General features: G+C 44.7%; 2 protein-coding genes across 7 annotated transcripts in view; one reads left to right on the plus strand and one right to left on the minus strand.

Annotated features, from left to right (window-relative positions):
• LOC100427957 (uncharacterized) overlaps positions 1-22,022 on the plus strand; it is a 121,151-nt gene that overhangs the window by 76,870 nt on the left and 22,259 nt on the right. For all 4 annotated transcript variants that reach the window (XR_013416166.1, XR_013416167.1, XR_013416168.1 and 1 more), the window contains exon 2: positions 8,766-8,932. Coding sequence is in view for 1 of the 4 variants with exons in the window: in XM_077999289.1 (XP_077855415.1) it covers positions 8,766-8,932 (167 nt within the window). In the remaining 3 variants the exon portion in view is untranslated. The remainder of the gene's footprint in view (positions 1-8,765; positions 8,933-22,022) is intronic.
• The window catches only part of TRAF3IP2 (TRAF3 interacting protein 2), a 47,710-nt gene continuing 26,553 nt past the window's right edge, over positions 866-22,022 (minus strand). Inside the window, exons 5-10 of one of the 3 annotated variants that reach the window (XM_077998417.1) lie at positions 17,702-17,880; positions 15,209-15,297; positions 9,667-9,735; positions 8,446-8,562; positions 4,901-4,975; positions 866-1,474 (exon numbers count right to left, since the gene is read on the minus strand). In XM_077998417.1, coding sequence (XP_077854543.1) covers positions 1,328-1,474; positions 4,901-4,975; positions 8,446-8,562; positions 9,667-9,735; positions 15,209-15,297; positions 17,702-17,880 — 676 coding nt within the window. In that variant the 3' untranslated portion in view covers positions 866-1,327. 3 annotated transcript variants of the gene reach the window in all.

Genomic DNA, 22,022 nt, shown 5'->3' on the forward strand with positions numbered 1-22,022 from the left:
CTCTGAAAGACATAATTATGAAAATGAAAACTCAGTCACTCCTCAAAAGAATATTTAGAATTTAGACTTCAAATCTTTTAGAGTGATTAGAGATGCTTTTGTCCATGTCATTTTATAAATGAGTCCCTGGAATCTAAGAAAAGTGAAAGGACTTGCTAAAGGTCACACAGCTAATTGGTGGTAGAACCAAAATTAGAACACAGACTGTAATTCTAGCCTACATTCCCTGTCACTTCATATACATATGCAAATATTTTTACCTATGTAGTCAGATCCTGAGAACCGTAATCATACTATTTAGAATCATGGTTATATGCTATATAAAGTTGTTTTGTTAAAAATGGGTGTTTTTGTTTGTTTGTTTGTTTGTTTGTTTGAGACGGAGTCTCGCTGTGTCTCCCAAGCTAGAGTGCAGTGGCATGATCTCGGCTCACTGCAACCTCTGCCTCCCAGGTTCAAGCTATTCTCCTGCCTCAGCCTCCCAAGTAGCTGGGATTACAGGTGCCCACCATCATGCCCAGCTAACTTTTTTGTATTTTTAGCAGAGATGGGGTTTCAACATGGTGGCCAGGCTGGTCTCAAACTCCTGACCTCAAATGATCTGCCTGCCTCAGCTTCCGAAAGTGCTGGGATTACAGGTGTGAGCCACTGCGCCCAGCCTAAAAATCTTTATTGCAAGAATAAACCTTCTATGATTATGGTTAAAAAGGGTTGTTTAACTAGCTGGCTTTAATCCTTTAATACAGAGTGGTCTGTTATATTTATCTAATATTATATCTAAGCAGTTTTGTTGATGTCCCTGGAAGCAACCATATCATTATAAATTATATGTATCTATCTCCTTTGAGATAAGTAAAACATAATCTTACAAAAGAGTAAACATTTTATTATTTGTACATGAATCAGTTTGGTCTGAGGATACACAAGCATCTGGCTAACTCATAAAAGTAGCCTGAAGTGATAGGAGAGTGTTCGTAGTCATTTCCATTTGCTGCCACATCCCTTGCATTATCTACTGGCTAAGCACTGAGCGGCCCAGAATGGACACATCAAACTGTCAGGAGGAACATGTGGGACCCTGGCACCTGCAATGGGTTTTTTAAAAGCAGAGAATGCAGAGCAGCCGCAGACTCTACTTCAAAGCCAGGGTATGTGGAGGTCTCCGGGGAAGAACTCTGCACAACAGGTTTCCTTGGGGCCAGAGGGCCTCTCGGGGAGGAACAGAGAAAACACCAGCCAGGAGTGCTACCGACCAGCCTCAGCTAGAATGCTGTCAGAACAGGGCCCCAAACATGGCCTAGCCTCAGTGATCTGGGGATGAACAGTGTCACAAGGGAACCACCTGAAGGGTGGGCAGAGGCCCCCGTGGAGGAGCCACATACTCTTCCTCTCTCAGCAGCCGCAGCAGGATGTTTTTTTTATTCTTGGGCCAGCTGTAGACGTGAGTGTTCTGAAGCCAGGTGGGCACATGCTCCTATGGGAGACAGAATGACAGGAGCAAAGGTCATTAGAGAAAAACCTGGATTCCAGATCCCAGGCTCCGTTCCCAAATATTTCTGGCTTTCCCTCCATGGGCGTTTCCTACCAAACTACCCTGGGAGTTGTGCTGTTTTGCTTTTGGAAAGGTTTAGCATGTGAAATGTTCTTGGCTCCGGGTACAAGCTGTATATCTCATTATAAAAACCACATGTGCACAGCATTTTCTGTCAGTCTCCCAGGCTACCTACCCTTTGCATTTCAACGTGCTTTTCACCACCCTCACATAAAAGGGGTAGGACAGAGGTCACACAGAGTGATGTGAATTCCCCTGTGACTTCAGAAGAAGTATGCCAGGGCTGTAGGCTTAAATCAATTAATTGCCCTTTCACTGCAGCCCCAGGTCTGGCCTGCAGTAGAGGGAGCCCATCAGACCTCAGTGATCAGGCAGAGGCAGAAACTGTTAGCCAGGGATCCTGGGGGTGCAGTGTCAGACTGCCCTCATGGAGTGGATATTCTGGTGGGGAGAGGCAGATCATAAGTAAAATGGATAGTGTGTTCAATGGTGACGCATGCTGTGGAGAAGACTTAAACAAGAAAGGGGACAGGGAGTGCTGGGGCAAGGGTGAAAGATTTGCAGTTTAAAATAGGGTGCTTAGGAGAGGTCTCACTGAGAAAACGAGCAAAGACCTAAAAGAGTGGAAGAAGCAAGCTCTGTGGTTGTCTGGGTCCAGGCAGCTAGAAGAGCCAGTGCGAAGGCCCTGTGGAGGGAGTGTGTTGGGCCTGGTCACAAGCAACAAGGCTACGGTGAGTAGAGCAGAGTGAGTACGTGCGGAGGAAGTAGAAGGGGCTGTATCGGATAGCACCCTGTAGGCCTCGGTAAGGCCTTTGCTTTTGAGTCTAACTCCCAGGGACTATAGGGCGGGACTCCTCTAGGTACTGTAGGATGTGCTTAGAAGCAGCACCTGCTGCATGGCAGGCATCATGCTGAGTACTGAGGATGCCCAAATGAAAAGGACGCAGGGACTGCCTTGAGGACTTCAAATCTTAGGATGAAAGCAAAATGTCAACAAACGATTTTCTAGTCAATAGTGTACCAAGGGGACAGGTGGTGAGAGCGGCCTGTGCTGAGCTCAGGCAATATGGGCATTCTCTGAAGGACATTTAAAAATAATAACAAAACCAATGAAAATTTGGTCTATTTTTTATACCACCATGCTCCAATAATTCTAAACAATTATTCCCAGTACCCTCAACCCAAACACATACCATTGATCCAAGGTGCTAGAATTAAGCGCTCTTAAGAAAAGGACAATGAAATATATCAGCATGGAGGTAAAGAGGTGTCAGGGCAGGGCGCAGTGGCTCACGCCTGTAATCCCAGCACTTGGGAGGCTAAGGAAAGCGGATTACCTGAGATCAGGAGTTCAAGACCAGCCTGGCCAACATGGTAAAACCCTGTCTCTACTAAACATACAAAAATTAGCCAGGCATGGTGGCGAGCGCCTATAACCCCAGCTACTTGGGAGGCGGAGGCAGGAGAATTGCTTGAACCTGGGAGGTGGAGGTTGCAGTGAGCCAAGATTGCACCATTGCACTCCAGCCTGGGTGACAGAGCAAGACCCTTTCTCAAAAAAAAAAAAAAAAAGAAAGAAAGAAACACTTTGGGAGGCCTAGGCGGGTGGATCACAAGGTCAAGAGAACAAGACCATCCTGTCCAACATGGTGAAACCCTGTCTCCACGAAAAACACAAAAATTAGCTGGGCGTAGTGGCATGTCCCTGTAGTCCCAGCTACTTGAGAGGCTGTGTGAGAGGAGAGTCGCTTGAATCCGGGAGGCGGAGGTTGCAGTGAGCCAAGATCACACCACTGCACTCCAGCCTGAGGACAGAGCAAGACCCCGTCTCAAAACAAACAAACAAGCAAAAGAGGTGTTGGGGAGGCTAGAGAGATTGGGTGATATAAGGGTAAGTAAGAGTTCACTAGGCAGGCGAGTTAGGGAAGGGCATCGCAAGCAGATGGAACAGAAAAGGCAAAGGCACAGAGATACAAAAGAACACAGCATGTGTGAGAGCATGCTGAAGTGGTCCAGGGTGACCAGAGCACAGAGCATGTACAGAGAATGATGAGAGAGATCTACGCAAGGGGACACAGTCCTCTTCTGAGAGGTCTCATAGCTCATGCTAAGAAAGGTGGATATGATCTTGTAGTCAATGGGAAAACAGCACACAATTTTTAAGCTACCAAGAAACAGATCAGACCTACATTTTGGATGTTCGTCTTTGATGGCAGAGCAGAGGATGGCTAGCACAAGGTCAAAGTGGAGATGAGACCAGTAAGGAGACTCAAAGGTAAGTGAGAGCAGTGAAACTCTGGGCAAAGGCAGCGCAGGGAGGATAGAAAGGTGTGCCATTGTACAGACTGTGCATCATACAGCCTGAGTGTCCCATTCCCATAAACTGGAGCCTCCCTCATCCAGGGCAGAGGTCTCAGTGCAGTCTTGATATCTGAGGATCCCTCCAGGGTGAAACAGGGTCTGAGTTGAGGGTACTGTGGTCTGATTCTCAGCATGTTTACTCCACCGCCGCCTTCCCTTTCCCAAACCTGGAATGTGGCCTCAGATGGTTTTGCCCCCATTCTCCAAACTTACTGGCAGACCCTTCTGGTGTGAAAAGCCTCATATGAATCATAGCAAAGTTCACTCTGGTAACTGTAGATTTAATTCCTGTAATCATTAGCTTTGAGAGCTGAATTATGTGCAGTGAAATGCCTCCCTGGAACAGCCAGCAAAAACCATACACATCTGAACTTTGATGTACAAGAGATAAGAAGTATCACATGAACCTTCTCTTTTTCTCTCGAGTTAAAACAGAAACTTTGTGTGCAGTGGTTCTTTGAACAATTAGGACAGCAGTGATCCTATCAGATAGCTTTAAAACCTTTCAGATTCATGCTGCTAAACTGAGTGGTACAACTTGTTGAGCTTTCTGGTAACATTGTTATCTTTAAGGACTGATAAAGAATCGACGGCAGACACGGTGTTTCACGCCTGTAATCCCAGCACTTTGGGAGGCTGAGGCAGGCAGATCACCTGAGGTCAGGAGTTCAAGACCAGACTGGCTAACATGGTGAAACCCCATCTCTACTAAAAATACAAAAATTAGCCAGACGTGATGGCGGGGACCTGTAATCCCAGCTACTTGGGAAGCTGAAGAAGGAGAATCACTTGAACCCAGGAGGCAGAGGTTGCAGTGAGCCAAGGTCGTGCCATTGCACTCCAGGCTGGGCAACACATCGAGACTCCATATCAAAAAGAGAAAAAAGAAAAGAAAGAAAAAAACAATGGACAATGTTTTCCACTTAAAATCCCAGATGGCAAAGAAAACCAAAGATTGAATTATGAGGATTTTGTTTCTTTGTTTACCTTCTTAGCATTTGGGAAGAGCACAGGGATGAATCTGAAATTCATGCTTCCTTGTTTTATGAACTCAATCTGCATCTGAAACCAAACAAATGTGAAGGTTTAATTTCAGGAATGAGGGTGAGGAGTTAATGGTACCCATAATCACGCACGTCCCATGGCATTTTTCTTCTGATTCCATACTTGAGTGCCACACACTTAGCATTTTAAGGCCTCCCCATTACACATCTATTCCATTCACTCATCAGTCGATTATTGGCGGCCTATTAGAAGTCACATTCTATGTCTGACTTTGGGTTTGAAGGATTAGGATACACCTCCAGGGTATGCTGGAACTGGCTTGCAGCAGCTCACAAAAGCTGGTTGTGTGCATCTCTTCCTAATTCTGTGTTCAGTGACTTTACACTGATAGCTTGAAACTGGCTACACCACCAGTTATCAGCTTACACTGATAGCTTGAAACTGGTATTGGAGAGTATTTATACCATGGAAGTAGGTAAGTGCTATAAATCAGGAGAGCCAGCTTAGCAGAACACCACAGATACAGTCCCTATCTTCACAAAGCCAGGAGTCTAGTGGGCAGGCAGAAAGGGAAATTACCAACCAAAGTGCAGGGTGAAAAGTATGAACAACTGCTCCAGAAGCCCAGAGTGGGGGCCATCCATTCTACATCGGAGACTGGAAGGACAATTACAAAAGAGGGTTCATTTGGGCACTGAAAGAAAATATCTTGGTCAAGTAGGGAGAATAGAGGCAAGGAGAAGGACCTTCATAGCAGAAGCAACAGCATGAGCAAATGTCTGGAGGTGTGAAAGTGTGTTGATGTGGTTGGGACCAGCTACTAATGCACTGTGGCTGAAGCACAAGATGGGCTTGGCAGAGAGGGGCTGTCAACTGTGAAGAGCTCCGTCTGCCAGGCTTTAGGTTCCTCACACCAGTTCCAATATGCTCTGACACTGCGGTAGCCCAAGAGGATTTAGCTACCAAGAGCTCTCTCAAAAAATCAGAATTTTCAATAGGAGTTAGAGTCTTCCAAATCCTGTGACCAGCACAAAGCTTTTGGTCATCTGATGAGAAGGAGACGAGGAATTACGTATTTCCAACCATCTCATCTTCCAATTCATTTTTGTAACTGAGAAGTTTTCATTGTGCATGGAAATAACAGAACAGAGAAGAAAGTGACAGTGGTGATGGCCGTTATTGAAATCACCATAGAAACCCCTCATAAACACACACTCTCACATACTCGCATACACAAACACACATACACGATCACACAACACACACAAATCCTCCACAGGGTGTGTTCTCGGAATCACCTCTCTCCAAAAACCAGAAGATAACACCAAGAACATATTTTAAAATGACCCAAGTACTGTGCAGCTAGAAGCACCCACCACTCCAGCACCAAGTACACATGAAAGGAAGGGGATGGAGTACATAAGTTAGTTACAAGTGAAGCGCTGAGTTTTGTCTGACTTCTAGGACTCCGTATACTGTGAAGGACTCCGTATACTGTGAAGTTTGGCTTGTGCACTAGGCTGCCCAGCCTGTGGAGGGGCCAGCCAGCAGCAGTGCATTTTTATTTTCTCTCATCCTTCCAGATACTGAGTTTCTGTAAACTAATTCACTCTATGATGCAGTTACTCATCAGTACCTCTGCACTACCTCTGTCATGGCCAAGTTCTTATTGTTCCAGGGTTTTCTGTTGCCTAGAGGGGTCCAGGAAGTCAGCCAGGCAGGCAGGAAGGCACTTCTGTATCTGACCTCTTCGACCCCTTCTGTGATGAGTAAGGGCCCAAGACATTGTGGCCCAAGAAACCAAGTTTGGAGACAGTCTGGTTCCAGTTGGTACAGTCAGACAAGCTCTGAGGCCACGCTGTGTATTACTGCCTGGCTACACCACACACCCACAGAGCTAGACAGGTTTCCTTAGGAACTGGCTGAGGCCTCGAGCCCTTCCCACGCACCAGCTGTCAGCTTCTGGGACTGGCAGGTTGCTAGAGATGCAGACAGGACATCGGGCGCTTTGAGGCCATGCAGTCGTGCATCAGACAACCAGGGGCCGGCAGCACCCAGAGCCAGCCATGACCTTTTAAGGCAGTTTACTCCCAGAAATGATACCTTTCCGGAGCACTGTACAAGGGCTGCGAGACTGGCTGAGACCAGAAGAGGAGGGAGCCTTATCTCCTGACTCCCTGGCCTCATTTTTTAACCCCGTCCCCTTGCCTCGGCTCTTCCTTCGGCTTGGGTATGAGCTCACATGAGTGGTCTGCACTTGGTGGAAAGGGAGACAGAGACCGTGAAAACTCAGATGGGAACACCCACCCTGCTCCTTTCCCACGCTGCTGACCCACAGGACAGACCTGGGACCTATGTCTGCTTCCCCTGAGATAAAGCTGTGTGCCCCGAGACAGCCTGACTGTGTCCTCCCCATCTTCCTGTCTTAGTGACACTCTATGCCCATTCCAGGTGCCTTCCGCCTCATGGAGTGTTAGAGCTGAAATGGAGCTTATCAGTTCTAGTCCAGTGATTTTCCAAGCCTTTTAAAATCTCAGAATCCTCGGTCAACTAACAAGCCTGAGAAGTACGAACCAGCTCTGGCTGAGGTGGGGGTGGGAGGCACAGACCCAGCCCCTCCTCCAGCACGTATGGACACCCATTGGGAACTCCACAGGACAGCCTGAAAATCACAAGTGTAGCAATGTATCCCAGTCAAGCAGAAACTGTCTTCACAGCATCTATGATCACGGGGAGCAGGAGGAGTGGTAGCCCATAAGACAGCCAGTTCCAAAGCTGGGTGATTGTTTCCGTCAAATGTTCTAGTTTGATCCCATGCTGAGCAAGTTGAATATCATCAATGTCTCCCAATGATTTGAGTATAACCAGGCCCCATAGTTCCCCACCTGTCATGAGCTAAGAACACTCCCTTCCCTTGTTTGAGCATCTGATATGCACCAGATATTTTGAAAACATGATTTCATTTCATCTTCACGACAACCCTGTAAGTTTTAGCAACCCATTTTGTGAATAGGGACGTTGAGGCACAAAGAGTTTAAGCAGTGGAGCCATGATCACACAGCCTGTACGTGAGGAAGCCAACTTTAACCAGGCCCACGTGATGCAACAGCAGGTGTCCCTTTCACTACGCCACCTGCCTTTCTGAAAAGGTAGGGCACAGAACATGATACAGCTGCAGGAGCCAGCCCTCCTCACTGCCCTGTCTCCCGCCTCCTAGGACTTCATAGTTGCTGGTAAACAGCTAAGCCAGCAGAGCACGTCTTTCCAGAATCTTGGATCCTAGAGATCACAGATTGCTCTCCCCTTGCAACTGATAGGAACAACTGAGTCCCAGAGGTGCAGTGCCTTGCCCACAGTCCCTGAGGTAGATGGAGTGAGAAACAACAGCCCCTCCCCTGACACTGCAGGCCTGGTGCTCTTCACCCAGCATCATGCTGCCTTCAGTTGGTCTCTGGGGAAGAATGGGACTTCCCTGGACAAGGTATCTGCAGGGGACAGTGAGGTGCTGTGATCTCCTCCCCACTCACCATTCGATGAATGTACTTAGTATGTAAGCCATGCTCATCCTCGTCCAGCTGCGACTCAGCGCCTTCCACATCCTGTTTGTATTTGGGGCTGATTGCTACGATTATCATCACGGTCTTCTGTTAATGAGAGGGAGAAAGGCATGTTTATGGAAGTGTAAAGTGTGGTCTGTTTGGTGAAGGCGGGCTGGAAACTGACCAGCAGGACTGTGGGCATTCTCTGACACACTGCGGACAGGGGGCCAGGCTCATCCTCCATAGAAAGAGAAGCACTGGCCCCCACTCACGCAGACTCTTGTCTCTGCTTCTCCCTCCGTCTCCAGCCCAGCCCCACCTCGAACATGCAGAGCAAATGGTTCAGAGAGGGGCTCTCCCAAAGAGATGTGCTTTTGCCTACCATTGTCCACAACCATCATTAATGAACCTCTAATGAGAGCCCGAATCACTGAGGGAGTCTGCGTCGTGGCGAAAAGGCACTGCGACACCAACGGTGAGAAGCACCCTTCCTCCCCCCAGCTGGTTCTGAGCTGCCAGTCACTGCACTCTTGACTGCCCTGTCTTCTGCGTGTACACATTAGCACAGTCGGTAGGAACAGACCCTTCAGCACAAAGCAAACGTCAGGCTGCAGACAAAAGGAAAAGTGCAAAACCCCAGCCTGCTGAGACTCCCGTCCCCCACCAGCTCCCTCCAAAAGAAGCAGCAGACACGGACATGCTGGCAGCAATCAATTTCGATCTTGTTAAAGCACAACGTGTCCCAGTGGCCGGTATAGATGCTCTCAGTGGAGAACAAATCACGGGGCTGCGCGTGGGCACCTCGGGGGTGGTGTGCTGTGCAGCCTGCGAGGCTGCCTGGGAAACCTCTTCCGCCCAGTTCTACAAAACACTTGGGGTGGCCTCAGATTAAATTGAATTCTGCTGCTCTCTCCCCACTCTCCGCCTTCATTTCCTTCTTTCCTATTCTCGTCAAAAGATTGTTTCCTCTGATTGTTATCAACCACCTGTGTCTGGTTTGACCGTTATTTCCTGCCTGTGCATGTCCAAGAGGGCGACCCCATCCTTCCTTTCCAAGTCTTTGCACAGCTTCCAACAAGGGAGGCTTTGTTGGGGCCTTCTCAGCTTCAGACTTAGGTGGGTATGCCAGGGTTTCTTTCATAAAACAACTTCGTAAGCTCATTGTCTTTCTCACCAGAAAACAACCTCTGATTTTTGGAATGTACTTACATCCCTAAGGTAGCGCTCCATCCATTTAATGATATCAATGCCTCGGATTCTATCCTCAAATATGTCAATCTGCAAGAAAAAGATGAGGGAGCTGGCCCTTACTGAGAGGTTCTCTCAAGATACAGAGCAGAAGAAAACACGATACTAGATACATTTCAAGCTCCAAAACTTAACGAATGCTTTTTGCAAGGAGGAGCACATAGGTCTAAAAAACAAAATATAATTTTCTGAAAATATTCCCTATTTCAACATTAGTAGGCATTTAAGTAGTTAATATTATGTCCATAATTAGGATATTCTGATACACATCAAAATATATCTATGGCTACACAATAATCAGGTTTTTAAAAATCTGAGTGACACAGTATACCACTAAGTTGGATATAAGCCAGCAATATACATACATTATACATCTATAATTTAGAAATTTGAAAGGCAAACATAATTCTGGAACATTTTAATGGATGTGTGGCATACAAGTAACTGAGATACAATTGTGGTGCTTTACTTGCATTAGTGAGGTCATTATTATGGTATTATGTCCAGTTTCGATCTATATGTTTCAAAAGGATTGTATGAAACTTGGAGCAGAGCCAGGAACAGTCACAAAAACAATTACTGAAATGGTAGGGAAGAAGTTTATGATGAAAGTCAGAAGTAGAACTCTTAGGCCTTGAAAAGACTGATATTTACTATCAGTGTTCAAGTTTTTGAAGGGATATTTTAAAAGGAGAAAGATCAGTTCTTTTTTATTTTATAAGAAACCAAATAAGAAGGCCCTTCTTGGGCTCAGGCTTATACTGCCGTGTGTGTGTGTGTGTGTGTGTGTGTGTGTGTGTGTGTATGTGCGCGCGTGCATGTGTGTATTCACGAGGTGCTCTTGACGGGAAGAAGGATCATATACTGGAATGGGTGACTCAGGGAGAGTGTCCCTGGGGAGGGGTTATGTGATTCAGCTGCACTGCTCCCAGATTACTTGTCCTAAATGTCACTCCAGGCCAGGCACGGTGGCTCATGCCTGTATTCCCAGCACTTGGGAGGCTGTGGCAGGCAGATCACTTGAACCCAAGAGTTCAAGACCAGCCTGGGAAATATGGTGAGACTCCATCTCTACAAAAAATACAAAAAATTAGCCAGACATGGTGACATGAACCTGTAGTCCCAGCTACCCGGGAGGGTGAGGCAGGAAGATGGGTTAAGCATGGGAGGTAGAGGCTGCAGTGAGCTGTGGCCATGCCACTGCATTCCAGCCTGAGCAAAAGAACAAGACCCTGTCTCAAAAATAAAAAATAAAAAATAAATGTCACTCCACTGTTTAGGACTGATCAAGTCAAGTCCCAGCCCTTCAACAGGCTTTCTGTGCCATCCATGATCCAGCCTCGCCTTTCTTTTCCCCACATATCCTGTCTACTTTACTCCCCACATTGGTGTCCCCTGTATCCTAAAAGCAGAGCACAAGCCCCCCTGCTCTGTGAATCCTTCCCACACGCCAATCTCCTCCTCTTCCTCACTTTACCTAACTCTACCCCATTGTGACCACTAATGATACTGGACAATTAACACATATGATAACATTCTTTTATTCAGGACATATTTCATTTATGTCTGCTGTGTCTTTTCAACCTGATGCTAAGCTTCCTACGGAAAGAGACCATGCCCTGTGTATGCCAAACTATCACATACGTAGAGTACAGAGTTCAGAATATGTGTCTTTACATGAAAAATGGAATGGCTGTTATTTTGGTTTAGATGACTCCTGTTTTCAAATGTGTGATGGCCAGTGACTACTCTTGAGAACGCTCTTGTAGCTTTCTGTGACTGTGTCGCTAATCCATTGATATTATATGGGAGAGAAGCAATATAGTGTTAGGGTTGAGAAGAAATGGACAGCTTGGGTTCTATCTTGGCTTTGCCACTTCCCACCTGCATGACTTTGGAAATGTTACTAGAACTCGCTAAATTTTATCTTCACTTGTAATATGTGGTTAATAAACTGACTTCCTAGGGTGGTTGTGAGGACTTAAATGAGTTAACATGGAAAAGGCCTATCATAATGCCAGGCAGGAAATGAGCACTCAATAAATGGTGATAATTGGCCGGGCATGATGGCTCACGCCTGTAATCCCAGTACTTTGGGAGGCTGAGGCGGGCAGATCACTTGAGGTTAGGAGTATGAGACCAGCCTGGCCAATATGGTGAAACCCTGTCTCTACTAAAAATACAAAAAAAAAAAAAATTAGCTGAGCTTGGTGGCAGGCGCCTGTAATCCCAGTTACGCAGGAGGCTGGGGCAGAAGAATTGCTTGAGCCTGGGAGGCAGAGGTTGCAGTGAGCTGAGATCATGCCACTGCACCCCAGCCTGGGTGACAGAGCAAGACCCCGTCTCAAAAAATTAAATAAATAAAAAATGGTGATTATTGTTATTATTCAAGCACTCTAAATTATTCCCAGCTACTGAGGTGGACATCCTGGGTAGTGCAATGAGCTGGATATCTTCCATTTGTTTCTCCAAGTCTCTCCCAAAGTTCATAGCTCCTGTCACGATCATTCCTCCACACAGCTACTATTAGGGGCTGAATTGTGCTCCCAAAATTCCTGTGTTGAAGCCCTATCTCCCAGTACCTCAGAATGTGACTGTATTTGGAGATAGGACCTTTAGAGAAGTAATTAGGGTAAAAAGAGGTGATATGTGTGGGCCCTAATCCAGTAGGACTGGTGTCCAGGGTTAGAACACAGACATGTGTCCACACAGAGGACAGACCATGTGAGGACAGAAGGAGAAGACAGCCAGCTACCAGTCAAGGAGAAATGCCTCAGGATGAAATCAACCCTGCTGAAACTTTGATCTTGGACTTCCAGCCTCCAGAACTGTGCAAAAATAAATTTCTACGCTTAAGCCATCCAGTCTGTAGTACTTTATGGGAATCCTAGCAAACTACTATAGCCATCCTCTTCATGTTCCAGTGAGAATTCCTCCTTTGCGTCTTTAGAACTAGGGGCAGTAACAACTCCCTGCTTTTGCTAGTGCCAGCATACTGCACTATCCCCAATAAAATTGGATTCTCTAAAACCTACCCAAAGCTTTGTAATAGGCCCTTTATTACACTCTCCTTAAATTACTCATTAAGTGTTTCTTTCCACTAAGGGGATCTGGATGTCTCCATAATAACTTAGCTGTCCAGGACTGGGCTCTGTGATTTCTACCACAAGTCTTCATAGAGATGAGGGTCAGGGACAGATTTAAATTCTGCCTAAGCAGCCCCTGGTTGCTAAGATAAACAAACAAACAAAACCTAAGCTCTTCTCCAGGGGCAATCAGTATGTGTCTTTGGAAATGACAAAAAGTAATATCTTTTCTGAAATGTTGGCCTTATGTCTTATTATTTATTTATATCACAGACCTGGTCTTGCTATATGGCCCAGGCCAGCCTCCAACTCCTGGACTCAAGTGATCCTCACACCTCTGCCTCCCAAGTAGCTGGGACTACAGGCGCACACCACCACACCAGTGTAATTTGATTTTATGTCACAGTTGCCACAGTGCTTTCTTTTTTTCTATTTTTTTTGGAGACAGAGTCTTGCTCTATCACCCAGGCTGGATTGGAGTGCAGTGGTGTGATCCCGGCTTACTGCAACTTCCACCTGCCCAGATTCAAGCAATTCTTGTGCCTCAGCCTCCCAAGTAGCTGGGACTACAGGTGCACACCAGCATGCCAGCTTTTTTTTTTTTTTTTTTGAGACAGAGCCTTGCTGTCACCCAGGCTGGAATGCAGTGACAAGATCTCAGCTCACTACAACCTTCACCTCCAGGATTCAAGCAATTCTCTTGCCTCAGCCTCCCAAGTAGCTGGGACTACAGGCGTGTGCCACCACACTCGGCTAATTTTTTTGTATTTTTTGTAGACACAGGGGTTCACTATGTTGTCCAGGCTGGTCTTGAACTCCTGACCTCAGGTGATCTGCCTGCCTCAGCCTTACAGAGTGCTAGTATTACAGGTGTGAGCCACTGCACCTGGCCATATTTTGTATTTTAGTAGAGATGGGGTTTCTCCATGTTGCCTAGGCTCGTCTCGAACTCCTGAGCTCAGGCAATTTGCCCGCCTTGGCCTCCCAAAGTGCTAGGATAACAGGCATGAGCCACACCTGGCCACTACAGTGCTTTCTTATACCAGAAATGAGTAAGGGAAATATTAGTCTCTATATAATTATGGAGTTGGATTGTATAAGTTGTATGCTTTTTTAAAAAAAGAACCTTCATTTTCATTTTTTTAAAAAATTGTCTTGGCCGAGTGTGGTGGCTCACACCTGTATTCCCAGCACTTTGGGAGGCCGAGCCGGGTAGATCATGAGGTCAGGAGTTTGAGATCAGCCTGGCCAAGATAGTGAAACCCCATCTCTACTAAAAATAAAAATTAAAAAAAATTTTTTTTAATTAACTAGGCATGGTAGTGGGCACCTGTAATCCTAGCTACTTGGGAGGCTGAACCTGGGAGGCGGAGGTTGCAGTGAGCCAAGATTGCGCCACTGCACACCAGCCCGGGCAACAGTTCGAGACTCTGTCTCAAAAAGAAAAAAAAAATTATCTTATAGAATAAAGAAACCTTCAAATAAAAACTCCTGTTAAACAATACTAAATAACTTTAAAAGGGGATATTTAGTTACTAAGTATCCCTCTTTACCCATAGACATTTATATTCATATTTCCGTTCATTTTTCACCACTCTCTAGAATTCACTAGAAGAGGCCTAGAAGAGGGCTCTGGAAAGGAAAAGAAGTTATCTCAGTGTTTGAGGAAAGCCAGTCCCCTGAGTAGCATCGTGTGGTATTTTATTTATCATAGAGAAAAATTTACATGGCTTTAAGCTGTACTGTGTCAAGGGACCGCAGGGCGACAGGCGCAGTGTCTGTTTCCTGAGATTTCTGGGACCAGGATCACAGCGGTTAGGTCAGGGCTGGGTTAGGTCAGCCTCCCCTGGAACTGGATTAGACCAGCCCCAAACCTGGCCAGTATCGCCCATCCAGAAGCATCACTGTGTCAAGGTGTGGAAACAGAGCTGTGTGCAGTGGGGGATTCGGGCTGTAGGGTTCTACTTCAAACTTCATAACCCAGTGCAGAACAAAAGGACTCTGTTAAATAAGCAGGTGACCATGGTGAAGCCTGCAGCTTCCTGCATTACGGGAAGCTCAACCAAAGTGGGTATGATTGGTGAGAAAGGACAAAGGTACAAAGTGCAGCAAGAGTCCGGCGTTTCCTTCAGGCCAGGGGCTAGCTGCATATATGGTCAGCATTAGCGCTGATCTTGCTGTTCACAGGTACGTGGGGTCACTCAAACAGCATACAGGGAAAAAATGCTGGAGACTTCAGATAGTTTAAAATCTAGAAAATAATTATTACCTAAATCTATAAGCATTCAATGCATAATCACATAAATCAAATAACATCATTTAAAACACCAAAAGCTATTACACTTTTTCTTCTGCTGCTTTTCTCTCCATTGTACTCACTCTAACTGTTCAGTTATCTATTTGGACAAAATACTTACTGCAGTTTGGAAGCCATTTACCAACAAAAAGTTCACGAATTTCACCACCTCCATAGCTGTGTCCATCGAATAAGTGATAAAGACTTTCCCTAAGAGAAAATGTTTACATTTATTAGAAACCGGTCAAATTATTCTATTCTAAACAAACTTCTAAATTTTATGTAATATCTTTTGTCCTTCTGGAATAATAAGGGGAAACCTTGGGCTGGGGGTGCTCTAAGAGCTTATGCCTGCATTGTATGGGTTGCTGTCCTCAGGGCACAGCTCCTCAGGCCCAAAATGCCAGCGGGTCTGTCCAAGGGAGTGCAGACTGCTCAGCGTGAATGGAAATCAGAGTGACAGAGGAGAGCACTGGCAGGCTCAGACAAGCCTAAGGGGGCTTCTGAAAAACCGCAAGGCGTTAACAAGAAATCTACCACCCAGAATCCCGGAGTCCTTAAGATCAGGCACCGCCTAGTTTCTTAGAGACACTTGGCACTGTGCCCAAGGAATACTCTCACAGCAGGCAAAGAAGCTAAAACTTGCTAAGGGGCCACCCAGCAGTGTCTCCTTTTGATCTCCTGATGCTCTCCGCTGCCCTGAAAGCTCGCTCTTCTGACAAGAGCAAGTGGGAGGAGAGTGAGAAAGTGGTTCCCCCGCTCCCTTCTTCCCCGCAATCCACTCACTTTTGGAGAAAGGCCAGGAAGTTTGGAGTAGACCAAAGCACAGCTCAGAAATGTTAGAAAAAAAAAAAAAAAAAAAAAACTTCAGCAGCTTGAAGGAGCGACACTGCCTCTGGGCAGTCCAACATCACAGAGTCCGTCACTCATCCCTGGGTCAGCTTAGAGCAGCAGACAGTACCGTTTGGACAAGCTTAACCCAGTCAGGATGAACCAGTGTTTTCTCAGGCTAAAGTCTTAGGGAAATTGTCTGACTAGCATTTTAATGTGAAAGCTGAATAATCTCTGTGTTGGCTTTTAGTCTGGAATGGACCAGTTAAATCTCAGGAAGCCCTTGGGGCAGAGGATGGAGAAGAAAGGGGAGCTGGAGAGAAAATACGAATCTGTATCTACTCTGAGGTTTTTTGAAACACACCTTCCAAATGGAAGTGTGTATAATGGTCATATTATACATTTAAGCAGCTAGATATATTGATGGCACTCAATTTACTTCTGAACACCTAACATTCACCCAATTCTTACGTATTTTAGGACTTCCTTTATAGATTGTGGTAAGATATATATGATCTATAGACTGATATCAGGACTATAACGTATGCGGGGCAGCATCTGTTCTCCAGAAATGCTCAAAATTAAAATGATTACGATCTTAAGAAAATGTTCAGAAATAAAATGTTTTGAATGAAAACAGCAATGAATCATTGTCATAGAAATCTTTCAGAGTTGTCAATGACTAAACAGCACAGATCCCCCAAAAGGAATTAGCAGATGCAAAAGGCTTTGTTTCAGGTTTGGTTCAAAGAGGTTCCCAGATTTGGAAAATGCATATTAGAATTACCCGAGCTTCTCTAGCAAGCACATCATATAATACTCTCACAAATAGTGGCTGTTTTCTTAAGATTTCTGGAAATTACTGTCCTGATTGACCTTAATATGAGAACATTTTGGTGATATTTCAACATTTCTGGTTCTGGCAGCAAAATGTGGAAAAAGAATCATCACCTTACGCTTAGTCGAATGTTTCTTTAAATAAAAGGCTTACTTTGCATTTGGTTGTGATGCAGTATGGAGAATGTGAGATGGTTTTTTCCAAACAAGATTGCTCATTCCTACAGGAAATGACCTCGTTCTTGATGGCTGCTGCTAACTTATGGTGAGACGCTGGGTCCCTGTCCAATACCACATGGACATCCAATCAATTTACCCAGGGACAAGTCCACTCAAAAGCATCATTTAGAAGAGGGAAAAGGCATTGGGGTTATTTGTTTTTGGAGTATGTGCTTAAGGAAATCTAGAGGTAAGCAGTTTTTGAGCGTTACTAGTGGTGTCAGAATCACTAAAAACATTCATACAAAATGCTGGTTACTTTTTAAGCAAAAAGCAAAAAAAGTACATTTTATTTTACTGTGTATATAAGAAATAGCTGAGGTTATGAGGCCAGGTACAGTAGCTCACACCTGTAATCCTAGCACTTTGGGAGGCCAAGGCGGGTGGATCGCTTGAGTCCAGCAGTTCGAGACCAGCCTGGGCAACATGGCAAAACCCCGTCTCTAGTAAAAGTATAAGCAAATTAGCCGGGTGTGGTGGTGTGCACCTGTAACCCCAGCTATTCAGGAGGCTGAGGTGGGAGAATCACCTGAGCCCAGGAGGTTGAGGCTGCAGTTAGCCATGATCACACCACTGCACTCCAGCCTAGGCGACAGGAGTGGGCGACAGCGCGAGACTCCGTCTCAAAAAAAAAAAAATCTGAGATTAGGGACGAGTGATCATCCAGCCATCACAAAGTACAAGACCTCACAAGAAGAAGGAGAGAACAATGTTGCAAACAACTTACGCAATTCTTCTGGCAAATTGCTTGTTTTTAGAGTTCCTCTGGCTGGAGGGTTGCTAGGAGGTCTAGGCACAGCAGCTGGGGACGGAGGCTGGGGAACCTGTGGTCTCAGCTCTGCAGGGCACTCCAAGGACTCCCCAGGAGTGCCAGCTCTATTAGGTGGCTGGTGATGCGGCTGTTCCCTAGAAAGGAATACATTTACAGTCCATTTTCATTCTTTACAAAGGCAAACCTTCAGGGACAGAAAGCCTTTTAGAACTATGGGAAGATCCCAGTGGGCTATCTCTCCTCTGCCTCTATTTCTTATCTGAGACAGAAGGAAGAAGGGAGCTCCATGGAGTTTTAGTCAATAAGCAGTTCAGCTGGCTGCCACATGTGAAGGCCTGTGCTCTGACTCCAAAGAGGGAAGCAGGATTTGATTTCTCTATTCAAGATTTGTTTAATTGGAAAAACAAGTCTCATACACAGGGCAGACAAGGTCACCAACAAAACAAAGTAGTATGACAGGTGACACAGATGGTTGATGTTATAGGCATTCAGATAAAAAGACATGACTTTTAGCTCATAATAGGTAACATTCAATTATGTATCAAAAGGTAAAGAGGGCCATGTAGATTTAGAAGTATTTGTACTGTTGACATATAAATGGAAATCTGATTTTGAAGACCCTTTAAAGAAGTTGTTACCATATTAGATAGCATCTTTATTATTTTGGTTGCCAGTATTCCCAGGAGCATTCTGCTGAGATGAACAATCAGACGCCCTCGTGTGAGATTTGCAGGGCAGAAGGAAATGGAGAGCACGCTTCTGCTGCTTCTGTGGTTTTTGTTGGTAAGCACGGTGATGAGGTGCTGGGTTTTCCCCAGAAAGCCTCCCAGTGCCCTGTTACCAGCTTCACAAGCATCGAGGGCAGGGCATGGGTATCCATTGTTCGCCAGTGGAGATCTATGTGGCACAGAACTGATCCAACCATTGCAGTGGCCACAGCGGTGTTGGCTTTCTGATTCTCCACCTTCCTGGCTGCCAGAGGAGGCAGGCTCTTTAGTGGCCCTGTTCTGTGGTGGTGCGCGAACCGGTGGTAGGACTAAAACTGTCTCTATAATGTTTTATTTCTTTAAAAAAATTCTGAAGCAAATGTGACAATATGTTAACATTCTTAAAATCTGGGTAGTGGGAACATGGATGTTGTTATTTGTTGTGTGTTTGAAATTGTGTCATATTATAAATTTTAAAAAAATGTTTTGACTACAAAATCTCTATGTATATGCCCGGTTTTTATAGATTGTTGCTTATGCTTTTCATATTTTTACCCAAAGAGTAATCGGGAATTCTAAAAGTCTTATGTAACAGGATTTGAAATAAAATTATACAGAATCTCAACTGTACTATATTTTGAAAATATGAATGCTTAAGATTATTTTTATTTCATATTTTTATTAATATAGAGAAAATAATTTCTATAACATAAGCTTTCATCTAATGGGGGGATCCCATTCCATATTTTTTTCTCTTTTTCTTTTTTTTATTTCTCCAAGAAAAACCCATTCCAGTTATTTTGCATTAAATTCTTTTATACCAAAAAAACTGTTTCAAAAGTTGCTTAGTTGTTATAGAAGATGATTGCTTATATGATAAAGAAATGTTAAAGCCTTGATAATATTCAAAAACTTCTGTATAAAAACAACACCATGGAAATTAATGACAGAGTAAACTTTCAGAATTAAAGTTCTCTTTCAAACTATCAGTAAGAGGAGACTTAGCTAGCTTCTCTTCTTTTTTTTTTTTTTTTTTTTTTTTTGGGACAGGGTCTTGCTCTGTCACCCAGGCTCAATCACAGCTCACTGCAGCCTTGACCTCCTGGGCTTGGGTGATTTTCCCACCTTAGCCTCCTGAGTAGCTGGGACCACAGGCATGAGCTACCACGCCTGGCTAATTTTTGTATTATTTTGGTAGAGATGGGGTTTCACCATGTTGCCCAAGCTGGTCACGAACTCCTGGCCTCAAGCGATCTTCCTGCCTTGGCCTCCCAAAGTACTGGGATTACAGGCATGAGCCACCATGCCCAGCCTCAGTTGGATGGGTTTGTGTGTATGTGTATGTATGTTTTGTTTGTTTGTTTGTTAGTTTTTGAGACAGAGTCTCACTCTGTCACCCAGGCTGGAGTGCAGTGGCACAATCACAGCTCACTGCAGCCTTGATCTCTTGGGTTCAGGCAATTCTTCTGCCTCAGCTTCCTGAGTAGCTAGAACCACAGGTATGTACCACCACACCAGGCTAATTTTTGCATTTTTTTGTAGAGATGGGTTTTCGCTATGTTGCCCAGGCTGGTCTCAAATTCCTGGGCTCAAACAATCCACCCACCTCTGCCTCCCAAAGTGCTGGGATTACAGGTGTGAGCCACCATGCCCAGCCTAGCTCCTTTATCTGAACTTATTTTTCATTATCCTAAAATGATAAAATAGATCAAGAAGACCAGAGCAGACTTAAATTGATGCTACAAAACCAATTACTCTGTATTATCTTTGCATCTCTTTTGTAAGTCTAAAATTGTTTCAAAATAAAAGTTTATTTTAAAAATTACTATTCTCTTTCCTATTCAACACCAAACTTATTTCATAAAGATGCTAACGTTTTATTTATTTCCCTGGAATTTTAGATATTTCTTCTGTAACAGTGCCTATCCTGCTGTAAAATCACATTTTACCTAATTCCATCGTTTAAACTCCATGTATTTATGGTTTAGAAAAATAAGGGATCTGGCCCGGCACGGTGGCTCACACCCGTAATCCCAGCACTTTGGGAGGCTGATGTGGGTGGATCACTTGAGGCCAGGAGTTTGAAACCAGCCTGGGCAACAAAGTGAGACCCCTTCTCTACAAAAAATTAAAAAAATTAGCTGGGTATGGTAGCGGGCACCTGTAGTTCCAGCTACTCTTGGGAGGCTGAGGTTGGAAGATGGCTTGAGCACCGGAGGCAGAGGCTTCAATGAGTCGAGATCGCACCACTGCACTCCACCCTGAGTGACAGGGCCAGATCCTGTCTCAAAAGAAAAAGAGAAAAAAGAGATCTGTCTTGAAAGAAAATATGAGGGTTTGTGGGCTTCTGAGCAAAAGAGAAAGCAGGCATGTGCCTCTTCACCATTGTTAATAAAGTGGACTTTTTTTCTTTCAATGAAATTTTCAAACTAATTACCACTTTCTGTATTTCTGAAAAATCCACTCTAATAGTAAGTTCATATTTTAGTCTATGCAGTAAAAACAGAATCTAGTTTTACAGTGGTATATAAAAGTTGTTTTTGAGCAAAAGTAAACATTTAATCTACTTTCTTCCAAATATTGTCATAAATCAGGACGCTCCATTTACATGAGTTTTATCTGTATATTTTAGATCCATAAATTAAGAGAAAAGGAAAAATCCAAAGAGAATAAGGGGAAAAAATGATGAAAAAGGCAGGGCATGGTGGCTCACGCCTGCAATCCCAGCACTTTGGGAGGCCTAGGCGGGCAGATCACAAGGTCAGGAGTTCGAGACTAGCCTGGCCAATATGGTGAAATCTTATCTCTACTAAAAATACAAAAATTAGCCAGATGTGGTGGCATGCAGCTACCTGGGAGGCTGAGGCAGGAGAATAGCTTGAACCCGGGAGGCAGAGGTTGCAGTGAGCCAAGATCATGCCACTGCACTCCAGCCTGGGCGACAGAGCAAGGCTCCGTCTCAAAAAAAAAAAAAAAAAGATTGAAGAGTTAGACAACTGAAATCATGAAAATACAGAGTTGTTTTTCTAAAGAAGCATAGGAGAGACCTAATGATGGTACTCAACATGTATGAATGTTTTTATTACAAAAGAAAATAATAAGCTAGGCGCAGTGGCTCATGCCTGTAATACCAGCACTTTGGAAGGCCAAGGTGGGTGGATCACTTGAGCCCAGGAGTTCAAGTCCAGCTGGGCAACATAAGGAGATCCCATCACTACAAAATATACAAAAGTTAGCTGGGCATGGTGGCGCGTGCTTCTAGTCCCAGCTACTTAGGAAGCTGAGGTGGGAGGATCGCTTAAACCTGTAAGGTAGAGGTTGCAGTGAGTCAAGTTTGCACCACTGCACGCCAGCCTGGGTGACAGAGCAAGACGCTGTCTCAAAAAAAGAAAAGAACAGGTCATTTTAAATTTTGACCAAAAATTAATTGAATTTAACATTTTAAAGAAAGAAATAGGCTTAAACAGGAATAGACACTAGATATATAAAGAATTGGCTACAGTGGAAGTCAGTCATAGTAAAAACAAAAATCTATTTTGTGGATTAAAAATTCAGATGATCTGAAAATA

Source organism: Macaca mulatta, chromosome 4 (assembly GCF_049350105.2).
Source record: "Macaca mulatta isolate MMU2019108-1 chromosome 4, T2T-MMU8v2.0, whole genome shotgun sequence".
NCBI lineage: Eukaryota > Metazoa > Chordata > Mammalia > Primates > Cercopithecidae > Macaca > Macaca mulatta.